At 40.1% G+C, this 26,275-nt stretch overlaps 1 protein-coding gene across 4 annotated transcripts in view; it reads right to left on the minus strand.

The window, feature by feature from the left end:
- Positions 1–26,275, minus strand: part of KIAA2012 (KIAA2012 ortholog) — a 971,910-nt gene that overhangs the window by 489,939 nt on the left and 455,696 nt on the right. For all 4 annotated transcript variants that reach the window (XM_044075102.1, XM_044075103.1, XM_044075104.1 and 1 more), the window contains exon 8: positions 10,996–11,152. In XM_044075102.1, the coding sequence (XP_043931037.1) occupies positions 10,996–11,152 (157 nt within the window). The remainder of the gene's footprint in view (positions 1–10,995; positions 11,153–26,275) is intronic.

Here is a 26,275-nt window from a genome sequence, read left to right on the forward strand (position 1 = left end):
CAATCACCGAAACCACATAACCGACAGTGCAAAAACACGAAACCCCACATGCCCGACAACGAAATAACCGACGGTACACAAACACGAAACCTCATACACTGCACACACCACAATCACAACAATCAACAAACAAAACACATTCCCTGTCACACACAACACAAGCACACCAAAATCCCTACAAACCCACACTAAACCTCACATACACAACTATCTACAACCCTAACCCAAACCCTAACCCTAAGGTCCGTCACTATCGCATACTCAGCTAACCCGCGCCCTAACCCTAACTCACTTAACCGCCCTAACCCAAACACAATCACTACCGCACTTACCTGACCGCTCCTAACCCTAACTCACTTAACCTGCCCCTAACCCAAACACAATCACTACCGCACACTTACCTGACCCGCTCCCTAACCCTAACTCACTTAACCCACCCCTAACCCAAACACAATCACTACCGCACACTTACCTGACCCGCTCCCTAACCCTAACTCACTTAACCCACCCCTATCCCCACACACCGTCAATATCCACACTTACCTTACTCGCACCCAAACGTTCGTCACTACCACATACTTACACAGCCTTTTCCCATGTCTGCATCCTCGGCGTCTTCTGAACTGTCGATCTTCTCGGCCTCGCGATTCACTTGTCGGTCTTCTGGCATTTCGACTAACTCAGGTAGACCCATATATATATATATAGATATATATATATCTTATAGGAGTAAACAATGTAAGCCTTCCTGCATTCCCCAATGTGGAGGGCCAGTCCCTCACTCCCAAAATTATATATACCATTATATGGGTCTAGGTTACAACGTCGACAGATGAGAAGACCGACAGCGAAATCACCGACTCGAGAAGATCGACGGATGAAAACACCGACGCGGAGAACACCGAGATGGGGAAAGGATGTGTAAGTATGCGGTAGTGACGGACGTTAGGGTGCAGTAAGTAAGTGCGATGTTGGCGGTCTGTAGGGGTAGGGGTGGGTTAAGTGAGTTAGGAAGCCGAGTTAGGTAAGGGTGCAGTAGTGAATGTTTTGGGTTAGGGCGAGTTAAGTGAGTTAGGTTAGCGCGAAAGTTAGGTAAGGGTGCAGTAGTGAATGTTTTGGGTTAGAAGCGGTTAATGAGTTAGGTTAGGGCCGGTTAGGTAAGTGCAGTAGTGAATTTGTTTGGGTTGAGCGGTTAAGTGAGTTAGGTCAGGAGCGGGTTAGGTTAGTGCGATAGTGATGGACCTTAGGGTTAGGGTTTCGGTTAGGGTAGTGGATAGTTGTGTATGTAAGGTTTAGTGTTTGTTTGTTAGGATTTAGGTGTGCTTGTGTTGTGTGTGTGGTTTTTGGTCAGGGAATTTGTTTTGTTTATTGGTTGTTGTGATGATGTGTTGAGTGTGTGTGGTGTCGTGTTTGTGAGCTGTTGATGATATGGTGTCAGTGATGTCGTTGTCGATGTTGTGTGCTGTCGGTGTTATAACCTAGAACCCATTATATATATATATATATATATATATATATATATATATATATATATATATATATATATATATATACCAACTCCGCAGTTGCAACTTAGTGGAGAAAAGGGGGAAAAAGGAAAATACACTGCTGGCTCACAGAATATAATACACTACAACAAAACTCACCATGGCATAATATCTATACAGTAAAAACACACAACAAGGTGAGTTGGCAAGGACTCCTAAGATAGCCCAAACACACACGCCTACATGCAGGTTAACTCTTCAGAGTCAATGCAGCAGTGGCAATAAATCCTAGAGATAAAAGTCCCAGAATCTCCACAGTATTTCAAAAATGGCCATGATGCGCTCTTAAATAAAGTTGTATGTCTTCTGTTTAAGACTTGCTCTGGCACACTGAAATGAACATTATTTATTTACATCAGTGCTAGATTCCTGTCCTTTTCTCATGCCAAAGGTATTATCAAGTATTTCAGAACTTTTTTTGGATGGCACTGCTGACTTTTCCTCACTGGTCATGAATCCACCATACTCAATGGTTATATTAGCCTTGTTTACAGATTGCTACAGAGTCTGACAGGATCAGAAAGTAAAAACCCAGCTGTTTGGTTCTGAGAACACAGATTCTCTGGCTGTTCTGTGGTGACCAAATACCACCAAATACAGTACTGAAATGTTAGAGGCACAGCACAGTGCCAGCAGTGTTCTGAAAGAAATGGATATCTCATTTACCTTGTAGCATAAAAATAATCATCTTGCAGATGTAGGCTGATATGTAAGCACTAGGGAAGCTGCCCTTGTGGGTTATTTTAAACATTCTAAAGGTGAGAATTCCCTGTACCTTGTGAGTGTGAGGTAAACACCTTAACAATTATATCATTACCAAACCCCATACCAGTCTGCAACAAGGCTTCTTGAAGCCATTCTACCTCCTTGCTGTAAACTGGTGCAAAATGTGTCTAGATAGAATATTAAGAGTTAGGCAATTGCTGTGCAGGATATTGAAGTTTAAAATGAACCTCCTGTCTTTTTTCTGTTCTCTGCAGCATTAAGTAGTTTTGCATCTTTGCAACAAAGTAACCAGCTCCAGAACCATTTGCTTTGGCAAGCAAACTGAAACATGTCAATACCAAATGGAGGCTAGTCTGTTGGCCTGAGTGCATTATTAAAGATCTGTATGCCATTAGTGTGCCTGCCAAACTATTTTAACTTTTCAGAAGGAATTTGCATATCTCCTATGATAGCTTCCTTAATGGAGGTTTACACACATGTGTGTATAGATACTCCTGTATTTCATTAGGTTCTCTCTGATTGGGTTCTGTATATAACTGTTGTGGGACTCTCACTTTTTTGCTTACCTTACCTCAAAAAGTGTCATACACAAGGAGAGATGGCCAAAAACGGGGTTTATAAACTCTGCTTAATAGGCTGCTGGTAGTCAGGAGAGCTGAGATCAAAATCCATTTTCAGTGATTACCAATTCACATATATGTAGCCAGACAAACTATCCAAACATTCAAATGTTTTGTGGCACAGAATACAGAGCATAAAATGAATCAGCAAGTTAAGTACAGGGACGTGTCCTGGTATGAATGAGACTTTCAGATACATCTAAAATCTTTCTCAAGGGAATGAAACTGAACATATCTAGGTAGGATTTTAAAACATTTACAGGATTCTTGCAAAGTAGCTAAGTCATGTGACATCCTGTCACTGAGGAACATGCCATGGATTCTTCTCAGAAAATCTCAAGAGATTATGATTTAGACTTGATTACTAGGAAAAGTTGTCAGCATGGGTGGGGAAAAGGATGGAACGCAGTTTGTGTCACAGAGAGACGGATAAGATAGTATATTTTTCTGGCAATTAGAAACAGATTTTAAGGCTATGAAATCTGTTAATGAGCTGTATCCTGTGATCCAGCTTTAACTGGCCTCTACTGTGTGACTCTAACCAGGTTACCAAACCAGACACTACTGTTGAGATGAGTTTGAAAAAAGTCCATGTGGACAGGGCCAGTTTTAGCATTTTGGGAGCCCCCAGTAAATGTCAAGTTGGGGGACCTCTGGGCACTTCCAGTTTAAGTATCACCCTGTCACTGCCACATCTCCTAAGCAAAATTTTAGGTCATGCTACAACGTTTTAGGAGTAGTACTCACAGACTTGACATGCAACTGCAATGCACTTATGACAGGACTATGTACAGCATTATGTTGGCCCATGTCACAAAGAGACATTCACATTTATGGGCATTTAGATGTAACAAATGATAAATTACAACATCTCTGTGTACAGGGCTGGATTTATGTGAAATGGCACCCTAGGCCCTGATTACTGTTTCATGCCCCCCTCCCCCATACACACACATCCTCCAGTGCTACCAACCGTTTTCCTCCATCTTGGTCTGCCCACACCATGCACATTACTTTTTCTTCATTTTATCACATTTTGCCTTGCTTGTTCTTTAGCTTTTTAAGAGGCCACAACTTTCTATATGCTCTGAAGTACATTTTGTTTTTATTTATTTTTGTACATAACCTTTTCATCCAATGATGTCTTTAAAAGAAATTATGATTAAGTGAAAATAAATTCAGTCTTGCTATTCAGTTTTAGTTTTCCTTGCACTATTTCAACATACCTTTCCTGATCAAAACATCACAGTAATAACTACATAGGAAAAAACTCAGGCTGGATCCTCCAGGTATCATAGAGTTTTAGATGCTCTGGGATGCAATTTAGAGCATTTCCCAACCTTTTAATTCAATGGTGGACTGAAAAAAACCACGAGTAAGAAAATAATATCAGTCTTATGTTTTTCTTTCAAGGAAGACATAAGTTGTGCCTAAAACTTAATGTTCCGCGCACAAAATATTAACTGAAAATAAACTTATAAGACAATTGTTGTGAGGAGACACACTTTCTATCTGGGAATACTGTCTGCCTTCCTAACTCCTGAAAAAAGACAATCACTGTCTGTGCATCCCTCTGCTCTTACATTAGAATGAAAGCAGAGATTCAAATGGTCACTGTCATGTATTTCAAGTGACAGCTGCCATAAATATACAAAGCATACCTCCTCGCTTCTCACCCCTACCCCCAAAGGCAACCACCTGTATATGTGCATGATGTGTGATTGTGAGGAAAGTGAAGCAAAAAATGATTACAGTAATGTACTCCAGTTTGTTACTCTTAGACAGTACATTGCCCCTACACAAGCTAAAGTACTTACTTTGTACACATCTGAGGTCTGTAAGAAAAGTAAAAGAAATGATGGCCACACTGTCCCCAGACCAAACACAATAATGACCTTTTGTGCACACCTCTAAGGTTTGACTGTGTTGAAAATTAAAGAAGTAATGACCACACAATCCCCTGCCCCCACACACACATAACCTACAGCAACCTTTGGTACACAGACATCTGAGCAGGGTTGGTTTTCGAAATGGTGTGTCTGAGGCCAGAGGCCACCACTAAGTGCATATCAAAATCCATTTACACATTCTGGGGTGGGGGCTATCAGACTCGTGGAAGATCTAAGAGTCTGAATGTTCTGCAATACATTTTATACCTTTCTTTTGAAATATATTTACTTGTTAACTGGCTTTTTTACTGCTACCTAGAAAAGAGGGTAGGGTTGGCATAATGGTTAAGGTCTTTACATGCAACAACTGAAACCCCCACTGAGAACCTTACTAAAAAAATACAAGGCATAAACAATATGTCCTACATGGACCAACTCAAAGCCCTGTCATTATACTCAGTATCCTACAGACTGCTAAGAGATGATCTGTGTTCGGCATGCAAGGCTTCCGCCAACCCATTATGGATGGATTTAGTGCATATCAGCAAGTCAAATGTCATCAGAAATACTCGGTCTAGGAATCTTTACCTCTTCTGATAGATCAACAGAATGGTTTGGAGGGACAGGTATATTTCACAAAAGATACCACCGCTGTGGAACAGACTCTCCATCCACATAAAGCAAAGTTCACCCCTGTCTATTTTTAAGTACAACTTAGATCTATGTATGCAAAACAGAAAATTTACCCCAGCAGCTCCTAAATGCTTTATGCCATGCATGGGTTCCCTCAAATTGTATATAGTATGATCTCAGTTATTCTTATTAGTGATACTACATAATTATCAACCATGGGATAAGTACAGCCAGTCTATAGCCAAATGAGATAGGTTATTTTGAGCACAAAAAGGAAAACTGGGTAGGCTTAAAATGTCCAGAAAGGAAGCTAACCTACAGCTTACCTATGAACTATTAAGTGTAAGCACCTCTTTAGGTGAGTAAGCACACCTACAAAAGTTGTGACTGTATCTTCACCTACAAAGGCCTCTATTCATGGCTCTGAGCCTGACTGAAGCTTCAGAAATGACCTGCTTCATGCCAGCATGCTAGTCCCATGCCTCCTCTGAAAAGGGATGAGCAGGTATAGCCTCATCATCCCTCCCTTCCATAACCAGCCCTTACAGAGGCTTAGGACACTAATGAAATCAGTCTGCCTACATCATAGTCATGGCATTATCCCCTCTATATCAATAGTGCTGTCATCCTCTGCAAGATGTTTGGATTTTGGCAAATACTTTTGGACTCAACAAGTCAAGACATTGCGCCAAGTGCTATCCGCCCCCAAAACTATAAAATATTACAAGCTAATGAGGTCCATTAATGATATATGGTACTGAAGAGCAAAGTATGGTAGCCATTGTGGCACATAAGTCAGTAGTAGTCTGAGATGTTCATATGTATGGGATTACCGATATGTGGAGAAATAGTGTAGCTGCCTGATATTAAGTTACTACTTATTTCATGTCACATCTGTTATGCTGTACTATGATTTAGGTCTGTGTTCAATATGTAAATGACTACAGTCTTCCTATCAAGTGTTTGTCAAAGTTTGAAGACTTATATATAAGACGTAACATATATATTATTGCTGACATTTGCAAGGCTTCCTTTGAAAATCACTGTAATGCTTGCTGTGGGCAATATTTGAGGATACTGATAAATATTTTCCATGCATGTATGTTGTCCATAGATATGTTGCATTCTTAGCATAGAAAGCTGTTTGTTGTCCACAACTGACCATGACAGTGTGCTGCATCCGGACCTATCAACAAATAACTACTAAGTCAGCGGCTGCATAGAAAAAGGAAGATGTGTGTTTCACAGTTTTGAAAACTATAACATGTATACTGATGCCACAAAGAGAGAGGCAAGAAGAATGGTGGGAAGCTGTTCAACTCCTTGTTCAAACTTTTTTCCTTTCCTTTTTTTTTTCTTGAAAAAAAAAAATGAAAACAAGTCTGATGTCTTGTTTAATAACTCCCCACTGTTCTTCTGTGATAGCTGCTGACACCTGCTAATGCTCTAGCAAGAGACCTGAGAGGTGCTTAACAAAAGTTTAACAGATTGCTGACATCGGAAAGGGGCTTAACAAGCCTGTCCTTTTCTCAGTTTCAGAGTAACTGCAGCCTTCCATGCACTACATTTAAGACTCTCATTCTGGTGTCATATTCCTTCATAACATATATGCTAATGATTACCAGTCAAAAAGAGCTCATCTTTTAAAATTGGGCATAAATAGCCCAGTCCTTCTATTCTGAGAAAATCATTTACACGTTTTATACATTTCTATTCTGTCTTGATCCCCTACTGGTACACACACACACACACACACACACACACACACACACACCCTAACTATATACATATATGTCTTTATATCTGTTCTTCCTCTAGTGCTATCTCTTATTCGTTATTTTTCTCTAGAGTTATTTCTGGATTGTAGGTTTAGCTCAATGTGATTTACAATGTTGTCACCTTATAATTAATGGCTACTACATGTTATCATGCGTTTCCAGTGCCATTTTCTGTCGCCCAGGTGATTATGCTGAAAATGGTCTTTGAATGCTTCTCTTACTCAGAAAAGCAAAGTTACTTACCATTTTATTACTGAATATTTTAAGCTGTACTTTCTGATTTAAAGAAGGGTTTCATAACACCTTCTCAAAATGGTGTCTGCAAGAGAGCACCTACTCACCAGTGATTGTAACATTGTATCTCACTATTAATAAACAGATCCATTATTGAAAATACTGTCCCTTCCTTATGGAAGACCTCATTCATAATTCCCCTTCATAAGGGTGGCTCCTCTACTGACCTCTCCAGCTACAGACCCATTGTAACCCCCTCACCCCTATCAAAGATCTTAGAAAAGTATGTCCACCATCAACCCCTTACACACCTTCTCTCCAATAATCTACTTTCCAAATCTCAACATGTATTTCGCCCATCCCACAGTACTACTACCTCCCTAATCAACTTCACCAACACTATTAACTCACTCAGGAACCAAGGCAACCTAGTCTCCTCCACCTTTCTAGACTTATCCAAAGCATTTGATACAGTCTCCCACAATAGAATCCTAACCTGCCTCTCTGACCTTAGCATCGACAACCACACACTACTGTGGTTCAAAAGTTACCTATACAACTGCCAACAGTCTATCAAATGGCTCAACTCCCTACCCCCCACTTCCTGTCACACTAGGTGTCTCACAAGACTCTATTCTAGGCCCCCTATTCTTTAACATATTTACAAACCTACTCCACTTAGCAACCACTAAAGCTGATATAGTCCAGTACGCAGACGACACAACCCTGATTTGCTCCGCTCCTAGCATCCAACTACTCTAGTAAAAAGCCCAAGAATCCTTTACTGAAATAGAAGACTGGCTAAGTAAGACACAATTGATATTGAACCCCAAGAAAACACAGCATATGTTGTTCCACCAAACAAAGACCAACAACCCCACCTTCTCCATACTCTCAGCCAACAAGACCATCATCACCCCAGCATCAGGGGCCAAACTACTAGGAATTACAATTGACCCACAACTAAGATACAGCTATCTCCAAAGTCCATAAAATACTAGAGACCATCTATCGCTGTAAAAGGTACCTTACCTCCAAGTCTAGAGCTGATATAGCCAGAACCCATCTCCTATCCACACTACTTTATGCATTCCCAGTTCTAACAAACCTAAACAAAACTGACCTAAGCAAACTTTCCACTTGCTACAACAAAATCGCCAGGTTCACAACCAATTCCAAATCTCGCTCCCACCACTGCCATTCCCTACATTCATTGCAGTGCCTTGAATTTCCTAATCTACTAAGCTACCACCAGCTCAACCTTGCCCACCAAAAACTATACTATCCTGAGATAACCCCTGCTCTGACCGGTTTTCTAAGCTTCTACAACTCAAATAGACACTTACGATCCAGTAATACAGATCTGATTAATACCATTCCATGTAAAAACAGCTCTGGTGAATCTCTTTTCCCCTAATGAAGTCGCTAAAACATGGAACACTCTACCTTCTGACCTCAGATTACAAAACTGTACTATCACTTTCAAATATCTCCTTAAATCATACCTTTACACTAGCCATATTTGTAACTGCCATGCACCCCAATAAAGTCTCACCCCAATGTGAGATTCTATTCCCTTATGTCTTTGGTGTTTACAGTTATTATTCTCCACCAATACTCATTGTATATATTGTACATATTACTTGGTAAAAGTCTTGCATTACTGTGTTCTAACCATGCTGAAAGTTTATATTGTACATATTGTGTCTATGTGTCTACGATGTATAGCATGTTTCTTAATTGTCATTATCATCCTTTCACTATGTCACCAAAAAAGAAAAAAAATGTTATTTCTCTACTCACTATACTATGTGGAGCTTTATTCCCCATGACTCTGCTGAAAAGAGACACCAGTTGTCCAGTCGGACTATCCTGGTAAACAAATGTTAAATAAATGAAATAATATCGTGAGGCTTCCCAGTCAGAATAAATCCCAGATGATGGTAATAATCTTAAGCTATTTACCTTGTTGGGTCCAATATTCTAAGCAAATTAGTTTGATGGCGTGAATGTAGGGAGTTTGCCTACTCTGCAGATGACACAGGTTTGATTAGCAGACTGGGTACTATACAGTTGAAATATGAAGTGAAAGAAGGAATGAGTGGCAGATTGATTTCTTTAAGGACAGCATGATACTCACCACTGCTGTAGCACCTCCCAGTGGTGACTCTGGGTAAGACATATCATGGCTCAGTAATGGAGCAATAGCTAGCCATGGCAGCTTACATAAAAGTTCATGTGCAGCCCATATATGGGACGTAAATTTCCTGAATTCATGAATTCATTACTGGGTAAGTATAAACTAGTACTCTCTAATCCTTCCCGTAACAGTAGCTTGCTCCTTGCTGTTCTTGATTCCCAGTTTTGATATACAACAATTAATGCATCCTGGGCACATGTGAGGTCAGCAGAATTATGAGAAAAGGGGAGAAAAAAAATCATCATCAGTTAATACTTCATATCCAGAGATCCAGAAAGCATCCAGCAGTTACTTCTACTATTTATAGTTCATATCACCACCTGTTACTACCTCTAGTGCCTGTCAGTAAGAACCCTCACTTAATTTTACCATCATCCGTGTATGCCTCACTATTTCTTATTGTCCTTTTTTGTGTGAGATAATAATACTGTGATTATTGAGACAGTACACTATATAGATCTTTACTCTATACTGATTGTTCAGATTATACAACTGTACGTTTCTCTCATGGTATCTACTCTATATTTTGTACATACTTATTCTTCGTAATTCAATTTTGTAATTCAAACTGTTAATCTCTTATACTGTGGAGCTTTTCACACTGGGCCTCCACTGAAAATGGACCAGTGGACTTTCCTGGCAAACAAAATGCAAATAAATAAATAAAATAAATAAATCTGACTATGTTTCTTCTTCTCAGTATCTAGCACTGCAGTCCATGCTCTTTGCTTTTAATCTGTAATCCATCTAAAGTAACCATAAAGCATCAGAAATACAGACCCCTTAACAATAATGAATACTACCCTAAGCTGGTAAAAAGGCTACAAGTTAACAAAATGTAACTCCTCGTTAATGCATTTAAATGGTTTATGTATGTTCAGAGGAGTTAGTATAGTATAGGTTATGCTTCACAGATATTTCAACATTGAAAAGCATAACTTGAAAAACAAAAAAACACAAAAGTGCTCCTGTACCTCCGTAACATCTATACAAACCAACATCACTGTCATACTGCAGTGGAGACAAGGGGAAACCACTGAAAGTGTACAGTTGGCTGCACAATACAAGTAACTATGGGAAAATAAACCATGATGTAAAAAAGTCAATGAGCCAAACAAGCAAACGAAAATGTTGATATACGAGCTAAGAGATTCCAACTTTAAATGATAAACTACAGCTCCAGTAGTTCATTTAAACTAAATATAAGAAATGTCCAGACTGTAAATTCTAATAAAACTGCAGCTAAGTAAAATAAAATGTCTCTTGTTCTGTTGTATGGAGGTGATCAGAATATCATACTATCACAATGCAGTCTTTTGTTTGCAGTATTGAAACAACGTTAAGTAGACAATATTTTTAATATCTGACCGTCTAGGTGACCTTCAGCTCCAGCATCTTGTTGATTCGGAATGTTTACCAAAAGTGGAAGAACAACTAATTCTTTGGGATGTTGTGGCAGTTTTCTTCGAGATTGTTGGGTTCTTACCGATTCTTCTGGAATGGGAGGTAGCTTTAGCTTCTCCATCTAGGGAAATGAAAAGCTCATGTTGAACAAAGCCAATCATGTACTTTGATTGTTGGCTATTGGAAGCCTTCCTTCATTTTATTAACCTGAATAACATTCTCTACACTAACAACATACAGTAACATTACTGTTTGGCAAAGAAGGATGTTCAAGTTCACAGAGTCATTCTCTTTCCCCAGCTTTTATCAAACCAATAAAAATTCTGAAATTTTATTAAGTAATATCTTTCTTAGACAGGAAATATTTTAGCCTTTAATAACAACATTTGTGTTCTTACTTTCCCCAATTTCTGCATTGATGCAAATCCTCCAAACAGTACCTGTAATCACACTCATGCCTGTATTTCTCCTACACTGTAGTACTGCATACCTCACCATCAGCCAAGGAAGGAGTACAATCAGCTCTATGAATGACAAAATTTCCTGCAGATAGTTTCTCAGTTATAGTTTTATGCATTTCAATATCATATCCAGTGACTTTCAGAAAATAATTTTGTAGATCATTTCAAAGACATATGAATGATTTCAATCAGTAACTTAATTCTGTAGCCAGGTGGCACAGTAGCACAGCGTATAGTGTTGTTGCCTCACAACAAGAGGTTTTCCATTTTGATTTTTAACTTGGATGCCTAGCGCAGAGTCTGCATGTCCTCCTTGTGTTTATGTGGGGTTCCTCCTGGTACTCTGGTTTCCTCCCACATTCCAAAACCATGCCGTAGGCAATTTAGACACTCTATATTGACCATAGGTGTGTGTGTGTGGTGTGAAAGAGCTACAGTAGCAGGGTTAGCCACCCAGTAGTGTAAACCTTGGCACTAGATGATTGTCAATGGTGAAGTGACACCCTGATGCCATGTGCATAAATGGGAAAAAGGAGTTTGTGGATGTGGATGGATGGATCTTAATTCTGTAGTCAGAATAATTACATCTGTGCTGTATTTCAGTGAAGTAATTGTTGCATTCAGCGTTTGCAGGCTATAATTATTATAGTACTTTTTGGACTCTCCATCCTGTTGTCCCAGTCCTTCAGGATCACTTTCTGCTATGACCATGTACAAATTAGTGTACCACCCAGCCCTCTCAGTGATCTAGATGCCAAATGTACCCGGTTAATGCCATTCAAGTGTGGCATATTAATAGAGGAGGTAATTCAGCTACCACTCAAGAGAAAGAAAGACTCTGAAATGAACTGGGGGTGTGGCACTGCCTCTGTTTCATTCTGAGACACTACTTGCAAAGATAGGGAGACTTTTTTTACTGTCAGCTGTATTCACAATACACACACACACAACACACACACGCACACACACACACACACACACACACACACACACACACACACACACACACACACACACACACACACACACTTTCACAAACATCTATCACTTTTTTGACCATGGAAGAACTTTCTTTCTTCACTAGAGGTCTGACCACTGCCATTAACACTACCTAGCACCCTAGGAATTAGAGCAACCATTGGTTCTTCAATCCTTTACACCTCTCTCTCTCCCTAGGCTTTAACTGCCCCAATCTTTTCCTGAATCAGGTTACCTACAACATGAGTGGAAATGTAATGACTGTGCTGACAGACTAGTCATCATAATTTTTTCTTGGTTTCCTCACAAAATATAAGCTTTATCAAGTATTTGGTGATCCAATTTACAAATAAATCTTACACAGTATATCTGTTTTACCCAACTCATATTTTATTTGCTATATTTTATTTATTATAGCATGTGTTATCATAAGTTCCAGTGAAACACTTATGTTTTGTTTCAGAGGAGGCTTGGGTGCAAAACAAGTATAGGAGCAATATGAAAAGAAAGCCCGACTCTGGTACTATTCTAATATGGGAACCTGTCACTGCCAACTGTTGGACTCTGCAAGAAGTGGTCACTCTAGAAGGGTGTGAAAATATTGAAAACTGGATAAGTTAAGACAGCATTTGTAAAATGCATCCTTATGAGTACTGAAGTATTTGTAGTCTCATTTTAGGGAGTGTTCAGCCTTAGCCATTGGTCATAATTTTTTTTGAGGGGGGGCAGACATAGAGGCATTTACACCAACCAAATACCAGTAGAGTTTTAATCAGGACTGCACCAGTTCAGTGAAATGAGAGGATTTTACCAAACATTCAGATAGGAAGCCTGTTGTCAGGGGGAAATATTTGTTCTACCCCCACAGAGTGTAATTCGCCAATCAACAGTAGAGACTACAATTGGAGCACCATTTAACAGTGATGCAGAGAGATGGCTCAACATAAAAAGTGCTTGCAGAATCCACAGGAGGCTCAGCAACATTCCAGTTATAATCAAGATGTTAGTGATCACCAAGAGCTTTCATAGAAGATACATCTATCAACACAAAGATTTTTAATTTGTCCTCACATCAACTATCAACATAAAAAAGGTATGTACTTAGCATAATGTTCCATCTGAGTTGTTGCTTTTCATTTGTCTTCAAGCTGTGGGATCTGGATTTGGCACAGATCTGACTCAGCCTCATACTCCAGCATCGCATCCAAGCTCCTCCCCTATCCATAATGCCCTTGTCTCCCTCCTCCCCTCAGATTGAGTTTGTTGCAGAACAGCAGCACCCCAACCTAGACCATATGCCTATAAACCTGGCATTACCCACAAAACCTATAAAAAAAAAGACTAGCCAGTATAGAGGGGCTATGACTCTTCCATCCGGTCTACTACACAAGGCTGGGGGAAGGAGGGAGGGACAGTTGAAGACAAATGAAAAGCAACAACTCAGATGGAATGTTATGGCAAGTACATAACTTTTTTTATCTGAAGTTGTTGGTATTGAACCAGTAGGACAGAGTCCCCAGTTACCAATAAACCCTGGGACGTCCTCATGGAAGGATGTTCCGGAGCATGGCTGAGCCAAATGATGCCTTGCCCCTGGAAAAAAGCTCCAATTTATAATGGGAGATAAATGTGTGAGATGACACCCAGGTAGCTACAGAGCAGATATCATCTAAAGAAACCCTAGACCAAAAAGCCACAGAAGTAGCAACAGACCTGGTGGAATGCACCCGGAAATGCCTTGATGGAGATAACAATTTTGCTCTATAGGCCAACGAAATGCATTCAGAAATCCATCGAGCAATAGTAACTTTAGAGACAGGTTTTCCCAGGAAGGGTTTAGAAAAGGACACAAAAAGTTGGTCAGACTTACGAAAGGATTTTGTTCTATGAAAATAGAAATGCAGCTGCCTGTGAACATCAAGCAAGTGCAATTTGTACTTACCTTTATTTTGGAAATTTGGAAAGAAAACTGGCAGATTGATGACCTGCTTAATATTAGACTCTAATGCCACTTTTGGAAGGAATAATGGACTAGTCCGCAGGGATACCCTGTCTTTATGAAATACCATATAAGGGGGCTTGACAGATAAGGTTGAATCTCAGAAACCCCCTTGGCTGAGGTAATTGCAATCAAAAAAGTCATCTTCCAAGACAGAAACTGCAACTCAACCATAGCTGCTGGTTCGAAGGGGGAGAAATCAGAGCCTGCAGCACCAATGTGAGATCCCAAGGGGGCATTGGGTCCTTAACTAGAGGCCTAAGTAGAAAGGTACCTTTCAAAATGTCCTTACAAAGCTTGGATGAAGCCAAAGAAGCTAAATTCTCACCTATGTGAAAATTAGAAATCGCTGCCAATTGTACCTTAACTGTAGAGAAGCTAGTGCCATGATTAAAAATATCCGCCAAAAACTCCAAAATGACTGGAACTGGTGCAGTGAAAGGATCCAGGTCATGCTGAGAAGCCCATATCGAGAAACACTTCCATTTACTCAAGTAAACCTTCCTGGTAGAAAATTTGTGAGCCGCTAGCAAAATCTTCTTAACAGGAGAAAACAGCCCGGGAGTCCTAACTATCAAGGGAACTGGAGCAGAAAAGCCATGAGCTTCAGGCTGGCTAAGTCTGGGTGAGGGATCCCTGAGGGATGTGTAATCAGATCCAGAACTGGATCTAGTGTTCAAGGTGGATACACAGCATGAGACCACAGAGAGGGGAACCAAACTTGACAAGGCCAGAAAGGGGCAATGAGGATCACTGAGCTCCCCAGCCATTGAGCTTTCTGAATGAACTTGGATATCAGAGGCAGTGGAAGGTAAGCATATAGTAGACTAGAGGGCCAAGCATGAGCTAGAGCATCTCTGGGAGGGCTCCCCCCAGATGGGGGTTCAGAGTGAAATACTCGCTGCACTTCGCATTGGAAGGACAGGCAAAGAGATTTCAGCAAGTCTGATCCCACGTTAGAAATATCTGCTCTGCTACTGAAGGATTCAGAGACCACATGTAAGGCATTAGAATAGATCTGCTGACCTTGTCTGCCAGTATGTTGGACCTCCCCGGAATGTGTATTGCCACCAGAAAACGGCCAGAGATCACCCACTCCCACAATCTCATGGCTTTGCAACAAAGGGGATAAGATCTGGTCCCCCCTGTTTGTTGATGTACCAGACTGCTGACATATTGTCGTCTGAATGGCAATAGTCCCCTGAGGAAGTTAGGGATGTAGAGCTTGCAACACCAAAAGCACTGCCCTCATCTCTAGGACACTGATATGCAGATGGGTCTCCAAGGAAGGCCACATGCCTTGGTCCGTCCTTCCCATGCAATACCCCCCCAAGCAGGGAGGCATCCGTGATCACTGTGATCACAGGGGAGGGAAGAACAAATGGATGACCCAGAAGGAGGTCCAGGGATTGAAGCCACCAAAGAAAAGAATCCTTGCAAACTTGAGACAATCAAACCAGATGTGATAAGGGAAGGTCTAGCAAGGACCACTGTACCACCAGAGTCCATTGAAGGAATCTCATATGAAGGCATGCCAGTGGACTGAGAGTGGTTGTGGCTGTCATGTACCCCATCACATGAAGAACTAAATCCACTGGGGGATATTTGGCTTGAAAGATGAAAGAGACATGATGTCGAAGGGACAGCAGTCTGTCCAGAGGTAGAAACATCTTGCCTTGGGTAGTGTCTATATGAGCCCCAATGAAACTGAGAACCTGCAATGGTGCCAGTTGGGATTTGTTGAGATTTATAGTTATGCCCAGATAATGAGTAGTCTTGAGAAGAAGATCCCTGGCTTGACACAGTCGATGCCTGGAGGGAGCGGAAAGGAGTCAATCATCCAGGTAGGGGAAGACCTGAAACCCCTGCAGCCACAGGTGAGCCGCCACTTCTGCCATTACTTTAGTGAACACCCAGGGGTGGTGGTGAGCCAAAAGGAGAGTGCTCTGAACTGAAAATGACTGGCTCCCAGCTGGATGTAGAGGAAACTCTGAGAGCTCCTGTTCATCTTGATGTGATAGCACACGTCTTGGAGGTCCACTGAGCACATCCAGTCATTTATCTGCAGGAAGGGCAGAATGGACTGAAGGGTGACCATCTGGAATTTCATCTTGACAACCAACAGGTTCAGGGTTGAAAGATCTAGAATGGGTCTTAAAGTCCCCCTTTTTCTTTGGCACTAAAAAGAACCTGGAATAGATGCCTGATCCAGATTGGACTGGGGGGATGAGTGGACAACTTGTTTTTCATGCAGCCTGGAAATTTCTACAGCTGCCTGCTCCCATTGCATGGGTGGGACATCTGGGAGGTGTTTGGGAAGGACCGGGGGTTGAAGAAACAGGTTGAGTATCCTCTGGATATTATCTGCAAAACCCAACGATCGTCAGTGATGGACTCCCAGGCTGTTGGGTGCAGAGATAGACGTCCTCCAGAGATGAGCAGTCGGGCAACCCTTCAGAGCTTCTGCAAGGGTTTGTCTGGGAAGGGATCCTGAGACCCTAGGTTCCACAGGCACCCTCTGCCACGAGGGCAGTGTCTGTTGTATCCCCCTCTGCCTCTAGGGTAAGGCAAATCCTGAGCATCGTGGGAAGAGCTTTGAGATTTCCAGAACCACATCTTCTTCACCCCAAGCTGATTCCTAGACAAGGATTATTGTGGGGTGGAGAAGTGGATCCTGATCGCAGACAGATTCTTCCCATCCTTCTTGCTCTGGACTAAGGTGTCTTGAACAGTCTAACCAAAAAGAGTGGAATTGTCATAGAGAACATTCATAAGTGATGCCTTGAAGGGCTCTGAGAAAGCACAAAGCTGGAGCCAGGCATGATGTCTGATGGCTATGCCTATCCCAGCAGCCCTAGAGGCACCTTCCATAGCATGTGATAGGAGCCTCATGGAAGTATTGACTTATTGAGGTAAGGGTGGCCATCCGATAGGAGAACACCTTTTTCTCCTCTGCCGACATGAACTTTGGGGCAGACTCAGTGATGTCTTCGACCATGTCCCGCTGCAGTCTGATAATGTGTGCCATGTAGCTCAGAGCATGTAAGGCAAACCTAGCTGAAGCTTAAGCCCGCTTCCCAAAATGGTCCATAGTCTGAGACTCCCTGTCTGGATGATGGACTGTAGAGTTCTCCTGAGCGAGGTCTTTCTTGCTGGCCACTGCAACCACCATGGCATCAACTGGGGATCCCTTTCAAGGGAGCGCTGAGTATTTTGTCTGAGCGCTTGGGGATAGGCTCAACTGTATCTGGTTCCTTCCATGCCCTGGATGAAATTTAATCCACTAGGTGATCCACGGAAAGGGACATCAAGGAGGTAGAGGGTTCTGTGCTAAACACCTCCAGGAATGCTGACTCATCCGGGTTGGGCTTTTGGGTAGACCACCCTCCATGCTGATGCAAGATTTTCATGATGTCTCCAAAGGAGACATCCTCTGGGGGTGATGGGGGAACCCTCCCCTTCCTCCAAGTCGGCATCTTCCGTGAGGGACTCTGGTGGGTAGTTCAAGTGCCTCCTCTTGCACATGTGTTTCCAAGGGAGCTCCTCAGGAGGGATTTCTGGGGAGGATTCAGAAATGTTCTCAGTGGTAACTTCCTGGGATGCAGTGGCAACAGGCTGTCCTTGAGGGGGCAGGGTGACAGACTCCGGCCCAGAAAAAGATGGAACCAGGATGAACTCCAAGGATGACAGCATCAAGGGTCTCAAAAGAGCCGAGAGGACCCTCTCCACCACATTGAAAGCAAAAGGCGAATAAACCCCAGAAGCAGGGATGACCAGGACCAGATCTGCTGCCCCCTGTGCTGAGGGGGGAGCTGTTACCAAACCTTCTGGCACTGAAAATCTTATAGGAAGGGCCGACTCCGAAAACCACAAAGTCGACTCCATCCCCTCAGATCTGATGCTGAGGCTGCAGCTCCAAGAGTTGGTCGATTCAAAAAATGTCTGAGCCGAACCACTCAGGGCAATGGTCGAGGTACCTGAACCTTGACACTGGGAAGCCTTGGACCCAATGACTCCGAAACCAGAAGTTAGATCAGAGAAGGAGCAACGGGAAGGAAAATGGACTGCATGATCCCAGCCCCAGAGGAGGAAGGAGGAGGCAAGACTCCCAACTGAATCTGGGTCTGAATAAACTTCCACATCATCCTGTCCACCTTGGCTTCAGAAAGGCTCTGTGAGGACTGGATGGAAGAAGCCACTGATCCTGGCCTGGAGTGGTGTCAAGGAAAGGCAGAGAAAGGAGACTGAGTCTGTGTAGTCTGTGGCTCTGGTGAGAAGCATCAGGACCGGAGTCAAGGAGAGCCCCGGGTCAGATTCAGCTGTGACATGGCTGGGAGCTTAACTAAGGAAGAGCAGTCAGGGGACTGATTTTGAGGCCAGTCCCATTCCTTTGAAAGGGGTTTTTTCCTTGTCCCCAGACTTCTTGGTGTGAGATTGATTTCCAGAAGCTGGGGTGGAAGAAGAAAAAGAAGAAGCCTCCAAAGGGAGGAGGCCCTTAAGAATCAGCTTATTCCTTTTGTTGATCAGGGCACAGGGATTGTAGCCTGTTCAGATCAAGCAGCAGGAATCCAAGTGGTAAACACCCAGGCAAACAATGCACACAGTGTGGCCATCAGAAGGAGGAAGGTTATGGCCACACTCTATACATTTCCTGAAGCCTGGCTTGGGTAGTTCAACCATGGCCACAGGAACCCAAACATACTACACTACGAGAATGAAAAAGTTTTTTTTTTCTAAACTGACATGAAACACACAGGGATAGGGTAGGGTAAAGTAAAGAAGAGATGCAAAGACAACTGAAAGGAGAAGAAAAGTTTACTGCTTACTTAAAAATGCAGCTGAACCATGCTGCTGTCTCTAACGAGCGGCAAACAAGATCTGAGGGTAGGAAGGAGACAAGGCCATTATGGGTAGGGGAGGAGCTTAGAGCTTGAATCTGATGCTGGAGTATGTGGCCAAGTTAGATCCATGCTGGATCTGGTTCCCACAGGTTGAAGACCAAATGAAAACAGTAACTTCAGATGCAATATTTTTGCTTTCAAAAGTTTTGGGGTTTGTGTTACAAAACAGACCTTGATGGTTGAAACAACAAACAAAGCTCAATTTAACATGCATTTTGTCAGGTGTATTAAGTTTGAAAAATAACATTTTTAAGAAACCCAGTACTTTCAACCCGCCACCCCCCATTATTGGACACTATAGATATATCTGAATCTACTTAGAAATATGATCTAAGGGCAATTTTGTCAACTCCTGTTAGGCATAAACATTTTATCTTACTAAAGAAGAATGGATAGCTTTTTAAGAAAGAACACTAATTTAAAGATTATGAAAGCCAATAAGGGGGTGAATTGGTCTTGATGAACAGAAATGATTAGGAAAAAACTCTATTTGTATTGCTCGATGACAACAGTTTTTATTGTGAAGACAGATATTGTATCAGTCAGGATTATAGTGCAATTGATTTTTTACTGATAGGTTATAGACAAAAGTCATATCAGAATAGTATGAAATAATTTCTGACCATTTCCCAAACTTGTATTCCCATTATTTTTTTGAATACCCAAAATGTATAAGTCTACCTTGAAGTCACTATTCTGTCCAATAATAACAGTAGACATAAGATCTAAAACAGAGCCATTTTTAGTCATGCTTGAAAACAAAATCAGTGGCAAAAAGCATTCTGTCTTTTATTTTTGATTCTTCCCACCTTATTAATATGTAAAAAAAACAGTCGTCTTTAAAGAAAATGGCATTTAAATAACTGCGGATATTAATGATCTCTGTACTGTGATCTAGTACAAGAATTGGGTCTTGTGTTGGTCAATGACTAGTTAAATCAATTTTCAGTTATTTCTTTTAGAAAGAGAGAGACAGGGAGAGAGATTAATTTCTTGTGTGATTACTTAGAATAGATTTTTGAGTAACAGCTTTTTTGTCTTTCATGGGAAACTTTTTTAAATAACAACAAGGCATTGTGGGGGCAAATGTGGTTACCATTCATGCTAATAGGCTGCTTGTGTAATTGATCAAATGTATTTGTATTTGTATCTTCTCAATATTTTTTTCTGTAAAGTACAAGGTTACTTTCATTGTATAGACATTTTTTTTTCGGTCTGAACAGGTGAACAAAAGTCAGATTGTTTTATTTTGTATATTTTTGAATTTTTGCACCTCTTTTTTGAAACAGAATTTTCACAGCAATTTGTGGCAGATTGATTTTTAGATATTGTTTTTCCTAAAGGTGTTCTTATTCTTTCTTTTACTACTACAATACATAGCAAAAGATAGTTAGCTACTCTTATTTAAAGTATGCATTCATCTTACATTAAGAAAAATATTTTAAAAGGACAAATAGTGACAACCAGTAGGCTTATAGTATACCAATACATTTTAAAGAGGAAATGGTAGTCTTAAAGGAAAATTCTTGGCAATAGGTTATTCGAATTAGGTAGTGAATGAAGTGGAAAGTGAAACTTTGTTGATGAGAAAAACTTTAAATCTCTAGTTTTAGCATTAAGAATATTGAATTCCATTGATAATATAAGTTAATAAAAATTACAGTATAAAATTGAGTGCTTAGCTATTCCAGCCTTCAGGGATATTATATCAGCAAACTGGAAAGATTTCATTAACTGTTTTGATTTAGATATGGGGTAAATTCACCATTTTATTTTATTGTTTTAACACAGTTCTTATGAAACCCATGGTTATCTTAAGTGTAAGCCAAAACAAAGTTTATTTTGCTGATTGCAGTAACTGGGATGATTTTTATATTGGTAAATTACTAGATGTATAAGTTATTGAATTCATGAGCATAAGTAAAAAGAATGAAAAGAATGTCCCATTTAAGCACTCAAAGACTTGTATCAAACTTATGTTTTAGACAAGGTAGAATTGGATACTGGGGTGACAACAAGGTCAATGAGTTAAATTACAGAAAATGTAGTTGTCAAGACCTTTAAATGCTACTGTATTAAACAGCATCATTGCTTTAAAGCTGTTATAAACAAAATAGTCTTTAAACATTAATGTTGCTTTAATTAATTTTTCTATTTTTTTATTAAACATTTCATATTTTATGTTTTTTTTTTCACTTTGGTGGATGTTGGTTTTCATGTGATTTTTCTTATTTAAGTCCTGTCTGTTTTACAAGAGGAACAAGCTTACATTGTTTTTTTAAGTAGTATAATGTATGAATAAGTCTTCAGATTGTATATTTGTTTTTCCTTTACTGATCCTACCAAATGAAAGAAACAAATCTTAAAGAAATCACATTACATACTGATAAATTCCTGCGGCAAGCATCCTGTTTTATTTCAATCTGTAGTTAAAATGTTTGAGCTGATTTGAAGGAAAATAGCTATTAAATTCACATGGTGATATTTGGAATTGGCTACATCGTATCACATAGATTAAAACAAGGACAATTGTGAAAATATTTTAATCTATGAAAATTGCTGAGGTTATGATTTTGTAATCTGCAGATTCAATACTAGGCCCTAAATTAGGATATTTTCAGTAAGTTGGCCCTATTACATGTGTTTATTTTTGGGGGGTCTCATGAGATAATATCCATCATAAAATAATCCACCAAATGTTTCTAAATAGTGGCTGAAGGTGATTTTATATAGTGGCTGTAAAGCTATCAATATGGGAATTATACATCAGTATTAGTACCACAGATCTTAAGAAGTGTTCTGAGAGATGACATGTTGAACATCAAGAATACAGTATTGAACTATCCTGGGTCACTGGTATTGTTTTTAGAAATGTGAGTTAGTTCTTGTCATAATAGTCAAGTCAAGAACAGTAGAATGGGTGGTTTCCAACATTTTTGCCATACAAATTTTAACACATTCACTCCAATGGAGCTGAAGAAGTTTGCACTGTAACTTCCAATGGGCGGAGCCTAAGCCTTTTGACAGAATCAAATTATGTACTCACATTTCAAACAAATGTTTATATCTGGAACCAGAGGGGTTATGAAAGAAGAATAAATGGCAAACCCTTCAGCACAATCTATTTTTACAGTGGTAGTATTCTTTAGGTTCTAGATCTTAAACCGAATTTTATAAGTCACAGTAAACACAGTCCTTGGGATTCAATAAACTCCATGCAGGAATAGTGCTATTCCTGCACGGAATGGTTCCTGTCCATGTAGCCACAGCAGCGTGTCTTGCATATTCATGAAGATGCACTGATGTTTAGGCTAAATGGACACGAACCGTGAACGAGTGCAGGGAGTGTGTTTAAGTAGTGCATGGACTACGAACATGCCGCTTGCACTCAGAAAGTGCTGTACAGTACTTTCTAAACCTGATCCAACATAATATTAGAGAATTTCTATAAAATATTATGCCAGTATTTCAGTATCCATGAACACTGAAATGAAGTAAATGATCATTTTAGTATCTGTGGACACTGAAATACATACGGCAGCAGGAAACCAATGCAGGGGGTGTGTGACAGGTTCTGTGACACAGCCCCTGCATTGTAAAAATGCCGTACAACACCTCACAACCTGCTAAAGCAGGAAATGTGGACAAAGGCACAAATAATGGGAGGACAAAGCCCTAAAAAGGGACACTTCTTAAATATTGCCCTCACAAACTTATAAAGTTGATAGAAAACAGGTCATGCATTAGCATAAATGTCCAAAGGATAGAAGTCTGAAAGTCAAATATATGTCACAATTCCCTGACAGCAGTCCATGTGGACAAAGGCACAAATAATGGGGGGACAAAGCACTAAAAAGGGACAGTAGTTAAATATTGCACTCACAAACTTAGAAAGTTGAAAGGATAGAAGTTTGAAAGTCAAATGTATGCCATTATTCCCTGACAGCAGTCCATGTGGAGAAAGCACAAATAATGGGGGGACAAAGCTCTAAAAATAGGGACACTTTTTAAATATTTCCCTCACAAACATAGAAAGTTGATAGAAAACAGGATATGCATTAGCATGAATTTCTGAAGGATAGAAGCCTGACAGTCAAATGTATGCCATTATTTCCTGACTGCAGTCCTCAATGACTTGTCAGGAAGCCACAATACTCACTATATAACATAATAATAATAATAATATAATTTTTTTTTACATGCTAAGGAATGTTTACATTAAAACGCAGAATTTATGAGCATATGTATGATATACTAAAAAAGAACAACACCAATGCTCTGTACAAGCACACATTAGTATGCCCCACAGCTAAATATCAGTTTTTTTGTGTTAGAAGGTGTTACCAAAGTCCCAAGAGGTGGACCATGGCAGGTGAAATTGGAATGTCAGGAAACTTACTGGCAGATACTTTTGGAATCAAACAAAGAACCTGGTTTAAATGACTACATCTCTATTAAGCCTTTGCTGAAGCTTAAGGCTATCAATATATAACTTGTTTTTAAGTTTTTATATTTTACACAAACAGTATTTATTTCTCTATATAAATGTACTAGTACATGATTGTTTCTATGTCCTGGAACTTGTTTTAAATATTTTTTAAATATTTTAAAAATATTTTTTTGTTTCTTTTAAAAGTTAATTGCTATCAATTAACTTATTTATTTATTTACTGTGTGTGTATATATACCCAGGGACCCCTCCCTGATATTGTCTGATGAAGTTGCATTGTGTAACGAAAACGTGTTATACTTAAAAGTTTTTTGCGTTAATAAACCTGTGTTTTTACTACGTGGTGCTTTGTGCTTTTACATTTCAGTTTGTGGATATTCATTGGCGTTTTTCTCCTCCTCCACTGGTTTGTTTGTTTTATCGTTGAGTTTTTACCAGTGTTTCTTCCTACTTGGTTTTAAATATTGCACTCACAAACTTAGAAAGTTGATAGAAAACAGATCATACATTAGCATGAATTTTCGAAGGATAGAAGTTTGAAAGTCAAATGTATGCCATTATTCCCTGACAGCAGTCCATGTGGAGAAAGCACAAATAATGGGGGGACAAAGCTCTAAAAATAGGGACACTTTTTAAATATTTCCCTCACAAACATAGAAAGTTGATAGAAAACAGGATATGCATTAACATGAATTTCTGAAGGATAGAAGCCTGACAGTCAAATGTATGCCATTATTTCCTGACTGCAGTCCTCAATGACTTGTCAGGAAGCCACAATACTCACTATATAACATAATAATAATAATAATATAATTTTTTTTTACATGCTAAGGAATGTTTAAGCGGGTGTACACTTTATGGTCCTCTGCTAAGCATTGCTTAAACATCCCATAGGAGATAAATAGAAATATATTGCTTAAATCCCTAAACCGAGATAGTGTAGTGGTTAGAGTCCCGGCTTTACATGCAGGTGTTCACGGTTTAAGTACCAAGACAGGCAAGTGGTTTTTATATGGGAAAGCAGTGTTAAAATTATTTTTTTAAGGTAAAGTATGCAGTAATTGTTTTTTGTCAACCAGGGTAGTGTAGCTGGTGTAAAATGGAAGTGTGAGTGCATATAACATGTGAAGTCATCCATGTATACACAAGTGTCCCATACAGTAGAGTCACATCCCTTGCTAATGTAATGAAAGCAATAAAGGGATGTCATGTAAAGTAAATCATATACACCTACTAAATGAAGGCATTAACCTGATATTTTTTTAAAATGAAAAGTGAGCAATGGTCAGCAATGTCCAACTATGCTTACCAGGTTTTAGTATCGCTTACACATGATTGGTAAGCAGCAAGTAGCTCAGCTAAGTGGATTTGCACACTGTTAAGCAGTGTTCAGCAATTACCCCTTTAAGCACTGTTCAACCCAGCTTAGTGGGTTTGTACATTGCTAAGCTGTGCTCAGCATTTTCAAAATGGTCCAATGATGGCAAAGGGTGGGAATATGGCCTTATTTAAACCGTGCAGGTGGGAATACAGCCATAACCTGTTTAGTTTGATCTCTGAAGGAACATGTCTGGTGTTGAAGAGGGAGCGTGCTTTTGGGCTCAGTGCTGGAGCATTCAGGTGTTCAGGGTTATGGCTGGACTCCTTGTTGAAAACCATGATGAAAGACTGCTACAGGGCCAGTACCAGGGTTCACAGTACAAAATTGAGGCCTAGGAACATCTCGCATGTGATCTCACCAATGCTACTGGGATCCTCTGGACTGGTGAGCAGGTATGGCACTGCTATGCTGACCTAACATGGAGAAAGGGGGCTCTCTTGGCCTAGTGGATCCAGGATACACGTGCATGGAATGCTCCAGTAGTGAGTAAATATCACTATCAAGTAGTTTGTAGTAAATACTAGCCTGAGAAGGTGATAGACAGGTATGCATAATGTTTGTTTCTCTCCCATACAGCTGCAGCAGAGAGGGCTATGAACATTGAAGCCCATGTTGACAGACTGCAAAGACTGCGCTGATAGGCTGGTGAGTACAAATCTATTTTGCAGTATATTGTTCAAATAGCAAAGAAGGACTACACTGCTTACTATTAGTATGTATACTGTTACTGTGTGGATTGAATAAACAAAAATGTTTGACAGACTAATATTGATGTGCAATCAAGCTACCTATAAAAACTGTTGTGTTTATTCTGGTATGTTGTTGTAGACATTTAGAATGTATACAGATTATTTACAGAAAATGTGGCTGTGACAGCATACATTAACTGAGCTTCCTCTGTGAACCAGCTGTAAGAAAAACTGTAGATGGTGAAGCTGTAAAACAAGATATAACTGAAATGTGAAATATGTACTGCACTAAGCTCTGAACCCTGAACAGTAATGTGTAAGTTTTCAAATTGTGTTCCATACAGCATTGCCTTGTGTTAACCTTTGCTTTCCAGATTGTAGTAAT

The sequence above is a fragment of the Protopterus annectens genome, chromosome 6.part0 (assembly GCF_019279795.1).
Source record: "Protopterus annectens isolate FY-2018-M chromosome 6.part0, PAN1.0, whole genome shotgun sequence".
NCBI lineage: Eukaryota > Metazoa > Chordata > Ceratodontiformes > Protopteridae > Protopterus > Protopterus annectens.